This window comes from Zeugodacus cucurbitae, chromosome 4 (assembly GCF_028554725.1).
Source record: "Zeugodacus cucurbitae isolate PBARC_wt_2022May chromosome 4, idZeuCucr1.2, whole genome shotgun sequence".
Classification (NCBI taxonomy): Eukaryota; Metazoa; Arthropoda; class Insecta; order Diptera; family Tephritidae; genus Zeugodacus; species Zeugodacus cucurbitae.
In genome coordinates this window covers 42,914,402-42,933,493 of record NC_071669.1, presented here as the reverse complement: position 1 = coordinate 42,933,493, position 19,092 = coordinate 42,914,402, and the positions used below count along the sequence as shown (strand labels likewise).

At 36.5% G+C, this 19,092-nt stretch overlaps 1 protein-coding gene across 5 annotated transcripts in view; it reads right to left on the bottom strand.

Annotated features, from left to right (window-relative positions):
- LOC114804747 (uncharacterized) overlaps positions 1–19,092 on the bottom strand; it is a 102,827-nt gene that overhangs the window by 55,970 nt on the left and 27,765 nt on the right. For all 5 annotated transcript variants that reach the window (XM_054229476.1, XM_054229474.1, XM_054229477.1 and 2 more), the window contains exons 2-3: positions 10,619–11,093; positions 10,286–10,476 (exon numbers count right to left, since the gene is read on the bottom strand). In XM_054229476.1, the coding sequence (XP_054085451.1) occupies positions 10,286–10,476; positions 10,619–11,093 (666 nt within the window). The remainder of the gene's footprint in view (positions 1–10,285; positions 10,477–10,618; positions 11,094–19,092) is intronic.

The window sequence follows — 19,092 nt, the reverse complement described above, 5'->3', positions numbered from 1 at the left end:
TTTTTTGTTGTAGGCGAGTTGTTTTTTTTGAAGATGTGTCGAAGTGACAAATGTGAGGAATGTAGATTTGTATGTTCACAGTATATATGTACATATATATTTCTGCACGCGTATGGTAGCAAAAATATTTGAACATACACATTATTATGAAATTTGCCGACGGCAAATCAATGATTGTTCGAGTTCATAATGATATTATAGATTATTATATATGTAGTTTATTTAAATAATTAAGAATAAGACAAACTTTTAAATCGGATATAAATAATAATTTACTTAAAATAAATAAAAAATATTATTGAATAATATATACATTTAATAAAACATGACTTTCAGAATTGCCTACCATCAATTGTTAAATTCTCGCATATTTTATTCACACATATGTATTTTCCTATTTTGCCTAGCCATCGAATTCCCTAGTTGAGAAAGGGCATCAGGTTCGACGCTCAACATATACATTATTTTTTTATATTTATTAATAATTGGGTAAAAATATGATTTTAATTAGTAATTATATCAATTTATAAATTAGTTTAAATAACATAAAATAAAAAATAATAAAAAATTTAAGTGAATTTGAAAAATATCACATGATTATTTCATGTGCCAGCAATCTCTCGTTTTACAGATTCCCTGCTGCTAAAACTGAAATCGCTGTTAACTTTACAGAAGGTGAATTCCCCGGTTGTGTGGTAAATTCCCCCGTTGAAAGTTTTCAGACTTTAATTTATTTCGCTGTCGAACCTGCACCTTCTCTATGTTCTAAGTTCTCTGCTGGTGTATGGTGTATGACTGTAAAAATATTTGGATTCCCGAAAAGTCTGTGCAAAGCGGGTAAGACATTAAATTGCCTCTGAAATTAATTTTAGTAATTTAAAACACTTTTCTCAACACTTATGCAAAAAAATATTAAATGGGAAATGGGCGTGGGGGCGTTGAAAAACTATATCTCAGAAACTACTCGACCAAATTCAATAATTTTTGTTGTTATAGATTTGCGAAATCGGTTTGCAGCTACTTCCTACTAACACAATATTGAATTATAGATCCCATATATGGAACAGACTTCCTTGAAAATGGATATTTTTTCCGTAATTATTTTCAAATTTCTCATATATTTTATAACAATTCAGAAGAAATATGTTTCTTTTAATAATGTGCCTCAGTGCTACAAAATAAAATCTTCCTCTAGCTTCTACACATAAAATTAGGGGTTCAAACATCCCATGGGCACTATACCACGCATATTGGTAAATATCTTTGTGAAATTAAGAGAGAGTACATTTTTGAATATAATGTAGTTTGGTGGTGAGTGCATTCGGTCCAGGAATTACCTTAGCCCTCATATAAAGGGTTTTTCAATAAGAGTTTTTTTAATAAAACAAAAACGGTTTGGGATATCAATGAAATTGTTTCTGTGAAAGTACATTCCATGCCATTATGTAATAAACTCGATTTCTTTTTCATGACCACCACGGGCAAGCTTGCAGAAGTCCAGACGCTGAACACAATTTTCTTGAGATAAGACGTTCACCAATCTTGTTTTTAAATAAATCGTTTGTGTCATTCGCTATATGGCTTGTGGCGTCTTCCTGTTGGAACCACATATTGTCCATATCCATATTATCCAATTTGGGCTAAAAATAATCGGTTATCATTGAGCGGTCAGACAGAGCGAATATGACAACCATAAATTGGATGTACCGCTCTTAAAGTTGATGCCATTGGCTCCGAATTTCGGAAGTAATTTTTAATAATTTCAATGTTGGATCGTTTATCTTTTAATGAAGAAATCTGTTGTTATCTGTTATTCATTGAGAAATAGTTGTAACAGACGGCTAACAAATGCCTCAACTTAATATTTAATTTATTTGATGCTTTTAAAAACTACATTGATATTTTAGCTCCGATACTTGCTTCCCTAGTTAGGGATTTTAGCGCAGATCTTGCCTATTTGTTAGCTATACCAGGCATTTTAAAAATATTTTTTAAATAAACAACAAAGATTATTTTTTAATCTGTATTTTATTTAATATTAGACATTTTTTTTTAATTTTGCTACTATAATAACAATAATTTATACTCTCAGTAATACAATGAAGCAAGGATAGACTTAAATTTAAAACAAATTATAAGATTTCATCACTAATGACACTTATATAATTGATTTAAAGATGACGTATACATTTTCATTCTTTATCTATGCAAATATGTATATAATATAATCATATTAAACTCAACAGTTTCAAATTATTAGTTAACTGTTATTTTACAAGTAATTTTAAAGGACACTATATCATCATTGACATATATATACTTATATAATGTATAGCGAATTTGTCGTCGATGTAATCGTTTCGACATTGATACTGGATAGGTGAAGTGTCACACAAGAAATTGTAGGTTTATATATGTCCCGATTTTTAACGATTGTTGGACTTAGCCCTTGAACTGTAGTTCGTTGGGTTGTGATGACATTAGAGTGGATTATACTTCCCATTGTTTTCAATGGGGAGATTTTTTTATGTGGTGGGTCCCAAGCCCTACGCACAACCGCAAAAGGGATAAGGTGCATGCATCAGCTTCTTTGTAGAATATGGTCGGAAGAAAGCATGCCTGACGATTGGAATCTTAGTGTGCTCTGCCCAATCCATAAGAAGGGAGACCCCACAATCTGCGCCAACTACCGTGGTATAAGTCTCCTCAATATCGCATATAAGGCTTTGTCGAGCGTATTGTGTGAAAGACTAAAGCCCACCGTCAACGAACTGATTGGACCTTATCAGTGTGGCTTTAGACCTGGAAAATCGACAATGGACCAGATATTCACCATGCGCCAAATCTTGGAAAAGACCCGAGAGAGAAGAATCGATACTCACCATCTTTTTATCGATTTTAAAGCTGCCTTCGATAGCACGAAAAGGAGCTGCTTTTATGCCGCGATGTCTGAATTTGGTATCCCTGCAAAACTAACGTTGACGACGTTGAGCAACACCAAAAGCTCAGTCAAGATCGGGAAGGACCTCTCCGAGCCGTTCGATACCAAACGAGGCTTCAGACAGGGTGACTCACTATCGTGCGACTTCTTCAATCTATTGCTGGAAAAAATAATACGAGCTGCAGAACTAAATAGAGAGGGTACAATCTTCTACAAGATATCATCGGTAGCAACAACCGCGCCGTTTGTTCTGCGTTTTCCAGACTAGATAAAGAAGCGAAGCGTATGGGTCTGGTGGTGAATGAGGACAAGACGAAATATCTCCTGTCATCAAACAAACAGTCAGCGCACTCGCGTCTTGGCTCCCACGTCACTGTTGAGAGTCATAACTTTGAAGTTGTAGATAATTTCGTTTATCTGGGAACCAGCATTAACAATACCAACAATATCAGCATTGAAATCCAACGCAGAATCACTCTTGCCAACAGGTGCTACTTTGGACTGAGTAGGCAATTGAAAAGTAAAGTCCTCTCTCGACGAACCAAAATCAAACTCTATAAGTAGCTCATTATTCCCGTCCTGATGTATGCCGCTGAAGCGTGGACGATGACAACATCCGATGAGACAACTCTTGGGGTTTTCGAGAGAAAGGTTTTGCGCAAGATTTGTGGTCCTCTAAACATTGGTAACGGCGAATACCGCAGACGATGGAACGATGAGCTGTACGATTTATACGACGACATTGACATAGTTCAGCGAATAAAAAGACAGCGGCTACGCTGGCTAGGTCATGTTGTACGAAGGGATGAAAACACTCCAGCTCTGAAACTATTCGATGCAGTACCCGCTGGAGGAAGCCGCGGAAGAGGACGACCTCCACTCCGGTGGAAGGACCAAGTGCAAAGTGACCTGGCTTCACTTGGTGTTTCCAGTTGGCGCCAAAAAACAAAAAGGAGGAATGAGTGGCGCGGTCCGGTGGATTCGGCTATAATCGCTTAAAGCGGTTCCTACTCCAAATAAATATATATATATATATATACTTCCCATTGGCGTAAATGTCGTACTTGCTAGAGAAACCATCAACCCGGACTGCCAATGATCTGTTACCACAAGATCTTGATTTAAAAGGAAGTTCTGCAGGTAAATTAAAATAAAGAATATTTTATTAAAATATTGTAAGTTGCAATATTTATTGTAATTAAAATAAGATATATGTGAATATAATTTAGATTTTTAACATTGCCATTCATACAGAAAAATCGAAGTGTAATTAGGTATGCAAAGTTAATACGATATTTGAGGAAGCAAGAAAAAGTAAAGGAGGCCACTTTTACTTGGTAGGAAATACAAAATTGTCATCGTCAGAGAAAAGTAAACTGACTTTTACCTGAATTTAACATTTATGGTAAGCACGCAAGTCCAAGCTTAAAAAGCGAAAGTCTTCAGATTTGGTTTCTTAATACAAGAGGAGTTCGATAAGCTGTTTATCGTTGTTCAAAAGTTCCTTGGAGCAATATTGCTTCAATAGTCAAGTATGTATGATTAAATACGATATTGGGGAGAGATTTCAATGTGTTTATTTCACTGTGAGATTAATACGCTGGTGAAATCAAAAAAATTATGCGAATACATCTACTTTTATATGTGCATAATACTTTTGTTAGGCGAAATGAAAGTTATGTGGAGAAGAGCTCCAGCTTTTGGGTTTATAGTGTTGAATTGAAATCGTAAAGAAATATATCAAAACATTTATATCATTCAACAAAATTTGGATTGCGGCTGATGAAACAGAATGAAAATATAGTATTGAAAGGTTTAATAATTAAAGGCGTTAAGTGAAGAGGGTTAGACGGAAATTAATTATATCTACAACATACATTATAAAACAATTTATTGATTCTAGTTTTACAAGAAATAAATTGTTAGACATTTTATACATTCTTTACAACTCAACTCAGTTTTGAAAATGAAATCAAAAGAACTCAACTTTTTGTTTTTGTCATGAAAAATTACATCATTTCGTAATATTTAAGTTGTATTTAATGGACATAAGTTTTGCCGCAACAAAAATTAGATAAACTCGCTTGAATATGTGAACGTAAGTGTGATACATCATCAACATAGTGATTTACCTTGTATATTCATCAGTACCCAAGTACACACAGCTGTCCAATATAAATAGTTGTTGGCGAAGCCTCTCCAAAATCCCAAATAGCAAATGCCCACATTGGCGACAATACAACAAACAGACCAGGTGATTGCTGTGGCCAATTTCACTTCTCCATCGCCGTAATATGTGATGGTGCTGTTGTTGTAGTTATGCTAAATGAAAATAGAAAAATAGACAAACACGTAATTTGTAGACATTTTTGACATGTTCTCCTGCCAAACAATAACAAATGCCTACTCGTATGAATATTTGTGTGCTTGCATATATAGATAAGTGTGACTGGTTGTAGAAGAGCTTGAGGTTATTTGAGAAATATGTAACAGTATTCTAAGTCTGTCAATCCGCAGGCAGTTTGCTTCCTGTTTCCCTCTTGGTTGTCTGAACATTTTTTCTGTTGATTGACAGTATTTTGACAATCACTTAGTTGGTATCAACTTATGTATGTACCTACTCGTAATTGTGATAACGGAAAGGCAAATGACAGTATGCGTCACGTGATTGGGTGACACACCGGTAGGATGAGAAATTTGTGTTAAATTTGTACGAAAGCTCATGAATAAGGCTTTACAATCCATGCGATATCTTTAAGGTATACAAACAAGCGAAGTTACATATACAGTTTCTGTATATCTTGATCTGCATATTTAACCAATTAAGGATCCTGATTACTTCCCGCCTCTCTAAGTAAATGTTGAAGACATAAGGCATGTATGAGCATTGTTTATTAACCCAAACGATTACCCTCCTCCCGCCCAACCGACGCGTGGGGCGCAGTCCGCATACGAGCGGAATTTGCTGAGTCTAGAAAGGCAAGAGATTTTTAAGCGTCCGGTTTTCAAACTGCTCAGCTACAGAAAGAAACATTTCAACAGCTGAGATTTAAAAATTTATAAAAACAAAAAGTTAAAAATTTCTGAATATTAATTATTAAGAGAAGACAAAATAGTTTTTTTGATGCTAAATATTGAGTCAGATGGATCAAATGTGCTGGAATGTGAATTAAAATCATGACATATTCGGGGGAACGGTTCATTTAACCGGTTCTAGAAGATTTTAGAAATAATGGTCTAAACTGCCTGGATGAACGCAATGGGACATTAAACTTAATATCAGACAAAAGAAATGAACTACAAACTAAACCATTCAGAAGTTTTACTAGGAATATTATACCTAGCATTTCTCTACGACTAGTGAGTGTGGGAAGATTTATAAGTTTTAAACGACTAGTATACGGAGGAAGATTCAATCTTGAATCCCAATGTAAGTGGCCTAAAGCAAAGAGTAAAAATTGTTTTTGAACGGACTCAAGCTTATCAGAATGGGATTGATAGCTAGAATTCCATACCACAGAACCATACTCCAATATTGGCCTTACCAACGTTGTAAAAAGAATTTTAGTAATATACGGATCACTAAATTCTTTAGACCAACGTTTATCAAAGCTAAGAGCACCTTTAGCTTTTAAGATTTTAGCATGAGAATTAAAATTTAGTTTAGGGTCCATAGTAACTCCTAAATCAACAAAGCTAAAAACTTGCTCTAAACTGAAGTTATTTATTACATAGGGAGAAAGATCAACAGTTCTACGCGAAAAGCACATCGTTTTACATTTTTTAAGATTCAGTGGCATATCATTTTTGTGACACCAAGCAACTAAATTATTTAAATCCGATTGCAACTCAGTCCTTTCGTTATAAGAAGTATATGATTTAAAAAGTTTTACATCATCCGCATATAATAAAATTTCTGAAAACTTAATTACAGAAGGTATATCATTGATGAACAACAAGAACAGAATCGGGCCGAGATGACTACTAATTGAATCGGATAATGTATTATTAAATAAAACTTGTTGTTTTCTGTTAGTAAGATATGAGGATACCCATTCAAGAAGTCTTGGTTGAAAACCAAGAAGATCCAGTTTTTGCAAAAGAATTGAGAGGTTTACTCTATCGAATGCTTTACTAAAGTCTGTATATATAACATCAGTATTCTTATTATCCCTAAAACCCATTGACACATGGTTTACAAATTCAAGCAAGTTTGTTACTGTAGATTTCCCTTTACAAAATCCATGCTGAGAAAATGAAATTAAAGGAGAGATTAAGAAAGTTATTTGGTCAGTGACAATAGCTTCAAAAAGTTTGGGTATAGCTGACATTTTAGCTATCCCCCTATAGTTCTCAACAGATGATCTAACTCCACTTTTATGCAAAGGTAATATAAAAGAGTTTTTCCACATTGACGGAAAAATACCTTGTTTAAGAGATAGGTTAAAAAGCTTAGTTAAGGGCAGATAGATATATTTTGCACAATTTTTAAGAAAACTTGAGGGAATCATATCAGGGCCATATTTAAACGAATTTTTTAACGTAACTAAATAATTTAAGCCATCTGTTTCAGAAATAATTGGTGTATTAATTACAGTACTCGGACATAACACTTGATGATATGGCACATTCATAGGGTAGTTTGAACAATAATTGGATTTGAAGAATTCTGCAAACATATTAGAAATAATATAATTGTCACATGACATTGTTGATTTATATTTCATCGCGGACGGAAAATTGGAAATCCTGCGTTTGGAGTTAATGAAACCATAAAACAATTTCGGATTACGAATAATATTATTTTTTACTTTGATTATGTAGTTTTTATAACATTTTTTGTTAAGTTCCTCAAACTGACGACGCAATTTAGAATATTTTAAATAGTCAACAAGAGCTCCAGTTTTTTTATAAAGTTTAAAAGCACGAGCTTTTTTATTTTTTAATTTACATAGCTCATTCGAATACCACAAATTTGAACTTTTTCTTTTGGTAATAAAACATTTCGGAACAAATCTTTCAAAAATATTAAAAATTGTTTCATTAAAATGTGATACATTTAATTCAATATTACCACTGTAATCGGGCCAAGTCAATTTAGAAAGTTCACAATTAATCTTTTTGAAGTTAGCTTTCGCAAAGTTGAACCCTGAACAGAGGTCCTGTTTGTTGTATAAAGTAATTCGTCTATGATTTCGATATTAATTTCCAAGGCAGAGTGATAAGAGTCCTCTGGCAAAACTAAAGGATCAGATCGGACCACAGAAACTGTTGAAGTATTATCAACATAGACCAAATCTAAGAATTTACCAAACTTGTTCGGAATTAAGTTAATTTGGTTAAGACCCATCCCAGACATTTCTTCCAAAAACTCATTAAAGCTTAAACGAGTGCAAAAAGGGGTAATGCAATCGTCAACAGATTTCCAAGATACACACGGTAAATTGAAATCGCCTAGAACAATTATGTAATCAATATTCTTAGCAATTGAAAAAACATTATTTATTAAAGAAGCATGCTGCATATATACAGATAAGTCCGATTGAGGCGGAATATAAGATAAAGTTAGATAAATAAAAAATTTATTAATACAAATTCGTATGCACTTAAATTCAATAAAGTCCGCATGAGGAACTTCTACTTCTTCAGATGGTATTGAAGAGTGCACAGCAAATAAGGTCTAATTTCACCGGTGAAATACTTTTTACGGACAAAGTGGCAGGTTCTTCATTAGACGGACGTTTACGTTTTGATGAGGGCTTAGCATTATCATCTTGATCATTTAGGCATTTAAATGATTGAAACAACACTTCATAATGCTTAAATTTTTCTGTAAGGTTTTGAAGTTCTCGACCGATTTCTTTAAAATTATTGCGCGCCTGTTTAAAAACTTTAAATAATTCAATATCTGTCGGTCTACACTTTAAGCACGACCAGCGCAGAGCCTTTCCATCGAGAATAGAATCTAAGATTCTACCTGTCAATCCAGCACATTTAAGATGGGCAAGCCCGTCACAAAGCCAACAAGAAACAAAACGATCAGAATCGCCTTTAAAAGTGCAATTCGGAAAATTGCAAGTCATTATGAAAAAATTTAAATTGAAGGAAAATAACAAAAAAGTAAATAATAATAAAAATTAAAATATGATAAATAGAAAAACAAAGATAGTTATATTGAATTAGCCGAGATCACAACCAATATAATAGTGAGCAGTTTGAGAAGCACTGAGCCACTTAAAAAATTACACGCAAACAGCTGTGAGCAAAAATGAAAGAAAAAAACGAATCAAAAGAAAAAGAGCAAATTAAAACAAAAACAATATGCAATCCCACAAACAATTGCAAAGTATGAAAGAAAATTGATAATTGATAACAACAACAAATGATTTAAAAGACTCGGCACCAGAATTTAAGAAAATAGTTAAAATACAATTAAAATTGAAATATAACACAAAAGCAAATTAGCACAAATACTTAGCTTTAGATTACACTTATTAAAAGTAAACTTTCTTTAATTATATTGATAAATTTAAGCACAAATTCAAGAACCGAGAAAAAATTAAACTTCACAGTTTGACGTGTTGCCACTTATGTTAATATGCAAAAACTTTTAAAATAGGTGTATGGAACTTGAACGCTTCGTAGAGGATCTCAATAGGTTGCTTATTTGGCAGAAAGCCTTATCAGGGATTAAATACTGTAGTTTCAGTTTCTTACAATTATTTATTTAGACCCCTCCAGATTAAAGTTCTACAATTATTTATAAATAAGTGCATATTTTTCTGTTTACTTTGTTAACAAAGTCCATGCATTTTCGATGTATGTATTTATGTAGTGTATGATGAACCGATTCGTAACCACACATTAGTCGTTACTTTTTTACCATATGCACCAAATACCAAATGCACCTTATACCTTACTCACCACTATTTCTTCAAGCTTGCTCTTTTTAATGAACCAAAGTTAGATATGAACGTTCCAAAGAATGTTGCTTGAACGAATTCGTGAGAGATGGACACTAACAACGTTGGCACTCTTGAAAGCTGCATAGGTTTGATTGTTAAGTGGCCTTGGCTCCGATTTCGCCTTTCTCTCCTCTGCTTCACAATCTATTGACGTAAGTAGGATGTCACAACATTGACCGAAGTTGACCGGAAATTAAAGAATTTCAATTAGGTTCTCGTACGGCAAATTACACATTTCAATCAAGCTACATATGTACGAGTATGTATAAACAAGTTACAGATTGACCGATAAGCATCGGTTAAGTAGTCGCATTACACGGCATTGCACTTATGGGAATGAGCAACTTCGTGGATGATACAAATGAATTTGTTAGCTTACCATAATTGATCGTCTTGCCAAATATGCTGCAGCTTTCTGTGCGTCTTTTTGGTCCGAGGTTCATTCTCTGCTCTACAATGCGTATGGATGGACGGTGTGGCGGATGGGCATGATTTGGCTGTGCGTTGATCATCCACTGAATGTGCGCCATCGCCAGGGAGCCGTGGTATCTTAAACATGTTGGGCAAGTGCTAAATCAAAAGCGATATAATATAAGATATTTTAGATTATTTTAAGTATTGTTAAATGTTTAGGAATAGTTTGTTTTGTCCCACATTTAATTACATACTAATCATCCCTGCTGAACTGGGCTTTCGGACACTGATAACCTACCTTCACACGCAGTATGCTCGAGTCAATTAAATCCTCATTATGTGTTTCTGCTATTATAACTCCGTCATTGTCCTCAGTTTGTACTGCGGGATTACTGAGACCACAGTCGGTTTCATCGTCGCCACCTACGCCGCTATCACCGTTATCGGTTATATCAAGTGTTAGTGAAATGGTTGTGGGATTCTTCACACTGATTCGCTGGCATTTGGGGTCATCGTCTCCGTCATCATCGAGTAGCTCGTGCTGAGCCAGCGGAGGTCCTGGAAGCTCAAATTCGTTGCTTATAGTTATGGCATTTCCGCCTGAGCAGCGCCGTCTTTGAATTGGTGTTATGGTTTTTGTTGTACTCTGTGTGCTCTGATTACTCTGTCTACGTTGTTGTTGGCATTGCAGCGCCAAAGGTGATTGGCTTAATGTACGTAAATGTACTTCGTCACACACCAATTTGTCGTCCATGCTGCGTTCTTCCTCTGAACTGAAAATGTGCAAATGCGAAAATTTGAAAAATAAAATTAAAGAGGAGTAGCGTTAGAGGAAATGGGTGAAGGTATAAATCTTATAATAATTGCTTTATTTTAAATACCGGAACATGTTCTCGATATCTTGTTAGGTATTGATCCGGATTTTTTCCGGCCAAGTGCTATTATTTCGACGATATAACCCTCTTTAGATCGTCAAGTTTTAGATTTAGAAGTTTTTATTACATATGTTGACATACATTCTACTAACGCCGCTAAGTGGAGATGTGTTTTTATGAACTTGGTGATTTTAATTTAATAAAAGCTCACAATCCGTTGCTTTTTCGTGAATTCAAAATAATACTGTAACAATTCCCTAGTCTACATATTCGCCAGACATTTTTCCCTGTGACTTTTTTCTATTTCCAAAAATAAAGAGGAAGAGAAATCGCTGAAAGAGCTATCCCAAAAATCGAAACGTTTGAGAAGTGTTTCGTCGATGTGAAAAAGCGCTGGTATATGTAAGTTGATAATGACGACTATTTTAAAGGCTACAACAATAATGTTGACTGATATTTGTTTTTTTTTTAAATCCCTTTATTTTTTTAACATACTACGTATTATAATAAAGACGCATACTTTCTAAATAAACATTTTTTTATATTCCAATTTGTATAGCAATTCCTTTGTATGAGTAAATTACTTCAGAGATTATCATGTGAAATGTGTGCCTCACTTTCAACTACAACCACTCAAACTTCAGGGACAAACATATTTTACTCAACATAAGTACACATTACCATTGTCTGAGTGGAATGTATCAGATTTGTAGTACCGTTATTTAAATTAGCTGCCACTGTTTGTGACATCGGACAAACAAAAACAGATGACACTCGTATTGTCTCGATATGCAAGCGTGTTGACACTGGACGCACGCACACGAATTCTTAAATGCATATATATCTCATTCGTCAACACAGTGGTTCAGTAATCTGCTCAGTTTACTTCTGCAAAAAAATTTGGAGTTTTAAACAAAAAATATCTGGCTTAAACTCCTAAAGATGTGAAATACTAACTTTCATTGGTAAAATCATAAAATATTGCTAATACTACTTGCCATATTATGAAATGGGGACAAAATATTTCCTTTCCACAAATAAAATTTATGTATGTTATACTAAATTTTAAATAAAAATTTAAAATAAATTTTAGAATCAGAATTGGTTCTTGGAGTCTGATGAGATCTTAGGGAGGTTACCAGAGAAAAAAAAACTAGACGTAGTAGGTTACAATAGAAACTATTCTTGAATACTTTAATTTGGTACTTTTCTAATTGGAAATATAAATTAGAAATGTTGTTGTTGTTTCCGAATGGTGTCTAATTTAAACATATATTGAAATACATATCAAGTACTAGTTAACCTATTCTGATTTTTATTCACAATTTTCTGTAAACTGGCCACTGTGATGATTTGTGTACAATCGAATTACTATGCTCCGCATAAGCCAGCATAATTATGTCCCTGGTACTCGCGAAAGCGCCTAAGCATACACACATGCATGAGCGCTCCTCTCTTATAGCGTAAAAAGTGTGTTAGTTCATTGGATATTGAATAAAGTAAAAAAAACCGGAAGGAAATCGCTTCCGCCATGGTAAGTTAATATTGAGAACAGTAAATGAATGAGTGCTTAGATTTTATTTATAGACTTCTAATGGGATGCGCCGCCACTAAAGCTTAACCGAATTTATGTGAGTAGCTCGTCAACATATAAATGCATACAGACACACATGTGTGATGAATAGTCGTCTTGTGCGAATAGTCGCATTTGTTTACTTTTGAGATTCCATCTGTAGATTATTGATTTGCTGAACTACTCAATATGCCTCTTCATAGCAGTAGCTTACATATACATACATACATATGTTGATGTATATAATTAATTTTAAACCAAAGTATAGTTAATGAAGAACTTTGAAGCATTTCTCCATAGAACATAAACTTTGTATTCGTGTGCTTTGAAGGGCACTTCGTATTGCTATAATGATTTGTATTAAGATAGTGAAATGATATAAACAAAATATGTACAGAATTCATAAATAACCCTCAGAAAGTTTTCAATGCGCTGTAATTAAGATTCAGCAAATCTGTTGAGTGGCTGTTACACTTGCCATGTCACTACAAGGGTGGTTATAATATATTGTTCTTCAATTCTTGCATTGTCATAAACCAGTAAGAAAGACCTCAGCTCGTTTGCAACCGAAAATTCATACATAATGGCATCGAATGTACGTTAACAGGAATAATGAATTTCATTGATATCCCAAACCGTTATAGGTGCATGGACTTTTTGCAAAAAAAATAAAAGATTACAAAATATGTCTGGGTATGCAGGTTTATTGTAATTATAATATTTATAAGAAAAAAAACAAAATTTAAGCTTATGCATATTGTAAATTCATTAATTGTCAGGCCTGTGCGTTACATCGAATTTTTCATTAATTCGAGTACTCACTTAGATTATATTTTTCAATAAAAATTAGTTAAATATCCGCAAATTCAGTTTAATAAATTGTATTATTCTTCGAAAGGTTCACCATATCTTTTTATATTTGAAACGGTTAAATTATTTTTTTTACAAAATTCCGATACTTATACTTCTATTTGGTGCTGATCAATAATTTTAAGATTTTCAATCAAAGGTACTCATGTTTTCAATCTGCACATTTCTTTTGAATTATATTTTTGTTTTTACAAAGATTTTATTTGATTTCAAACTCTATATATATCTTCTTCATGTTGTTGCTTAAACCGACTTTACAAATCCCCGATGTTCGTTATTTAAGGTACTCTATGTAAAAAATTTGCTTATTCGTTATAAGCGGTTTTCGTTAAATCGAATATTCGTTATTTTGTAAAACTACTGTATTACTAACGCTAACACTTCATCCAATCTCAGAAACATTTTTTCTACCCAGAGTTCTGTATGGTCATCAGGGTTATCTGCGGTAACTTCAATACATATATGTATACTTGACCTACTTAAACCGGTTCGTTCTTCCAAGCGGATTTTTGAGTGTATCGCATATATAATATTGACTCCTACACTGGATTAATTTGGTGGTTTTTGAATGGTATATTATATATATAACAATAAACAATGAAGGTATAGGAATAATACTTTGTTCATCGCTTTTCTAAAAATTGTTCAATTCGGACTATAACACATATTGAACATGAGATTCTACATTCGCATTAAAAAATCTTTGTAATTTTATTTGATACTTATGCTTTTTTGCAAGACACAGATGTTGTTAGACAAACTTTACTTTTCTGCAAATATAATCAGAATTGAACAGACAGATTCTATGCAAGGCGAAGTTATCATACCTTGCGTGATGAACTCGAATCATATGGAAGAATATGGAGACCAAAGCGACATCCTCCAGATCAACATTTGGCCATAGGTACATCTACTTCTCCATTAGATTTAATGCAAAAATTAAACATGAGGTCAGAAGAAATATTATAGAAACTGACAGGTACTATTATGCGACAAACTTAGACCTTAGTGAAGAGTTATAGCGTTTTCTATTCTCCAAAAAGTGTATCATTTATTCTTCCCTGTACTCGGGTTTTCAAATTGTGAGTGAGAGTTGACCAGCATGATAGGAAGACATTTTATTGTTCTTTTACCATGAGAGGTAATACAACATTTGTATAATGTTGAAATATAAAGAGGTATCATTTTCATCGAGAAAAGAAAATACTATTAGAAGGAGGATGAATTTATTCATGAAAGCTCTTAATAAAGATTTTCTGTCCGTCTGTCTTCGCTGTGACTAAAGCACAATTCGAAGACCATGAGTCGAACAAGGAGCTCGGTTCTTGTAGACGCAGGATGCAGAAAATTGTCAACAGGTCTAAACTTGCGAGTATAAGAATCTTCTAATGTAATACACAAAGTTGGGGCGCAGACCCAAAAGTCGGTTCTGGAAAAGATTTTCAAGTAGTTTTGAAAAGACCAACGAGGTGGAGGGGCTCAGGAAGCTACATTACATTACTACATTGTATTATCTAAAAGCTTCGGCTCCAATTCGCAAGAGTGTCGGGGAGTGGACGGATAAATTGCACTATCTATACACTGATCTGAACAGAATTGTGGCAAGAAAGATCAAAGGGCGTTGGTAGGATTTACGAAGGACATGAAAATGGTTGGCATACTGGTCTGGTGGTGACGCAGGCTTGAAAAATGGAACTGACAGATCAAGAAGACTGAGAAAAATGGAATATCTCTTCTGCGCGTGTTCTGTATTGGCAAGGCAACGTTTCAAGCATTTGGGGTCCCATAGTTTGAGAAAAGGCCACATAACTAATATGTAATAATTGTGTATGTGTGCTTCTGAGTAGTGAGATGCTAATTAGGTAGTATTTAACATAATAAGTTAAACTCTCAATGGAGCGTTAATATCTTGGTAATCCGATTGAGGATGGAGTCATATGTAGAAGTTCACGTAAGTGAGGAAAGTTTCTGACTGCCATCCACTTGGGAGTGGCCAGGAACGATTCTTTTACATGTGGCTCAAGCAGCTCACGACTTCCGGTCTTAGACCAAGTATCCTCTGGGTAGCCAACAGACATCCGTTTGGAGGCGAGCTAAAGTGAGAAGGCGAAACCCGCTTATGCGGTTGTGCGTAGGGTTTGGGACCCACCACATACAAACACCCCCCAATGAAAAGAACAAAACAGCCTCGGATGAGAGACCCCAATTTTGATGACGACCACTGCAAACGTTTAAAGGACTACGATTTAAGGGCATGCACCTGGAATGTCCGGACCCTTAATTGGGAAGGTGCCTCTGCCCAGCTGGTTGATGTCCTCGTAAGAGTAAAGGCTGACATCACCGCAATCCAAGAAATGCGATGGACGGGACAAGGACGGAAGAAGGCGGGTCTTTTTAACATCTACTACAGCGGCCATATAAAGGAGCGCAAATTCGGTGTGGGATTCGTGGTGGGAGAGAGACTCCATCGTCGAGTCCTGGCATTCACTCCGGTGGATGAACGTCTAGCCACAATCCGCATCAAAGCGAGGTTCTTCAACATATCGCTGATTTGCGCCCACGCCCCGACGGAAGAGAAGGACGAAGTGATTAAAGATACCTTCTATGAGCGCCTAGAACGTACCTATGAGCGCTGCCCCCGCCACGATGTCAAAATCTGTCCCCGGATCGAATCACTCGCAACCAGATCGAGCATGTTGTGATAGATGGACGACATGTCTTCAGTGTTTCTGATGTGCGTACGCTTCGTGGTCCCAACATCGACTCGGACCACTATCTTGTAGCAGCTAAAATACGCACCCGCCTCTGTGTAGAAAAGCGCATACGTCAACAAACACGAGGAAGGTTCGACATCGAGAAGCTGCAATCAGAACCGACAGCCGAACGATTTTCTACTCGACTTGCACTCCTGCTCTCTGAGAGCACTCATCAGCATCTCGGTATAAGGGAGCTGTGGGACGGCATATCAAACTCCTTACGTACAGCTGCAACCGAAACCATTGGTTTTCGGAAAAGTCAAAAAAACAGCTGGTATGATGAGGATTGTCGTCTCGCAGTGGAGAGAAAACAGACTGCCTACCTCGCAATGTTGCGATCGACCGCAACACGAGCGGGATGGGAAAGATACCGAGAGCTGAAGAGGGAAGCAAGACGCATTTGCAGACAAAAAAAGAAAGAGGCCGAAATGCGTGAATATGAAGAGCTTGACAAGCTGGCCGAGAGGGGTAATGCTCGAAAATTTTACGAAAAGATCCGACGACTAACTGAAGGTTTCAAGACGGGGCACACTCCTGTAGGACCCCCAGAGGTGATCTAGTTATTGATGACCAGAGTAAACTGAATTTGTGGAGGGAACACTTCTCCAGCCTGCTGAATGGCAGTGAAAGTACAACAACAGGAGATGGCGCACCCGATTCCCCAATCGACGATGATGGAGCAGATGTTCCATTGCCCGACTGTGTCGAATAGCAATCACCCGCTTGAAGAACAATAAGGCGGCGGGGGCCGGTGGATTACCGGCCGAGCTATTCAAATACGGCGGCGAAGAGCTGATAAGATGCTTGCATCAGCTTCTTTGCAGAATATGGTTGGAAGAAAGCATGCCTGACGATTGGAATCTCAGTGTACTCTGCCCAATACACAAAAAGGGAGACCCCACAATTTGCGCCAATTACCGTGGGATAAGCCTCCTCAACATCGCGTATGAGGTTCTATCGAGCGTATTGTGTGAAAGACTAAAGCCCACCGTCAACAAACTGATTGGACCTTATCAGTGTGGCTTTAGACCTGGAAAATCAACAACAGACCAGATATTCACCATGCGCCAAATTTTGGAGAAGACCCGTGAAAATAGGATCGACACACACCATCTCTTTGTCGACTTTAAAGCTGCTTTCGACAGCACGAAAAAGAGTTGCCTTTATGCCGCGATGTCTGAATTTGGTATCCCCACAAAACTAATACGGCTGTGTAAGCTGACGTTGAGCAACACCAAAAGCTCCGTCAGGATCGGGGAGGACCTCTCCGAGCCGTTCGATACCAGACGAGGTTTCAGACAAGGTGACTCACTATCGTGCGACTTCTTTAACCTGATGCTGGAAAAAATTATAAGAGTGTGCAGAGCTAAACAGAGAAGGTACAATCTTCTACAAGAGTGTACAGCTACTGGCGTACGCCGATGATATTGATATCATTGGAAACAACACCCGCGCTGTTAGTTCTGCTTTTTCCAGACTGGATAAGGAAGCGAAGCGTATGGGTCTATCCTATATCTCCTGTCATCAAACAAACAGTCAGCGCATTCGCATCTGAGCTCCCACGTCATTGTTGACAGTCATAACTTTGAAGTAGTAGATAATTTCGTCTACCTGGGAACCAGCATTAACAGCAACAACAATGTCAGCCTGGAAATCCAACGCAGAATCACTCTTGCCAACAGGTGCCACTATGGACTAAGTAGGCAATTGAAAAGTAAAGTCCTCTCTCGACGAACAAAAACCAAACTCTACAAGTCCCTCATCATTCCCGTCCTACTTTACGGTGCAGAAGCGTGGACGATGTCAACATCCGATGAGACGGCACTAAGAGTTTTCGTGAGAAAGGTTTTGCGGAAGATTTATGGTCCCTTAGGAATTGGCAACGGCGAATACCGCAGACGATGGAACGATGAGCTGTATGTGTTATTCGACGGCATAGACATAGTCCAGCGAATAAAAAAACAGCGGCTACGCTGGCTAGGTCATGTTGTTCGAATGGATGAAAGTGCTCCAGCTCTGAAAGTATTCGATGCAGTACCCGCTGGTGGAAGCCGAGGAAGAGGGAGACCTCCACTCCGATGGAAGGACCAGGTGGAGAGAGACCTGGCTTCGCTTGGTATAACCAATTGGCGCCAAACTGCCAGAAGGAGGGATACGTGGCGCGCTGTTTTGGACTCGGCTATAACCTCGTAAGCGGTGTACGCCAGTCAAGTAGAAGAAGAATCCGATTGAGCCGCGAGGATGTTAAAAAGCTTCTTTTTTACGCTCAAATGAAAGTCGATGCTCCAAGAGGCTTATGGACATGTCTGTATGGGTGTAAATATGACAATATTCGGCTGTTGGCGCGGTACAGTAGCGGTCAAAAAATAGGCACAACAGCGTTGGGGCCTTATATGAGAACTTTGCAGTGGTGCACTAGATTATATATGGTTTAAAACAGATTAAATTAAAAGCGATCAAGAGGGACGTATCTTAAAGCGATATAAGAAGCAAAATAGAGTAGAAATTGTCACTCGGACTGTTCGAAGACGATTTAGGGAGTTTTGAGTTAATAAACGTCGGTCAGAAAAAGCCGACCTTAAGGTGCAATGTGTTAAAAAACGAATCTTAGAAATTAAATTATGGGGGGCCATAATTCCTAATTAATTGTAAATACTGTTAGCAGACTGTTAGGCAATAAGGATTCCGCATGTTCTGG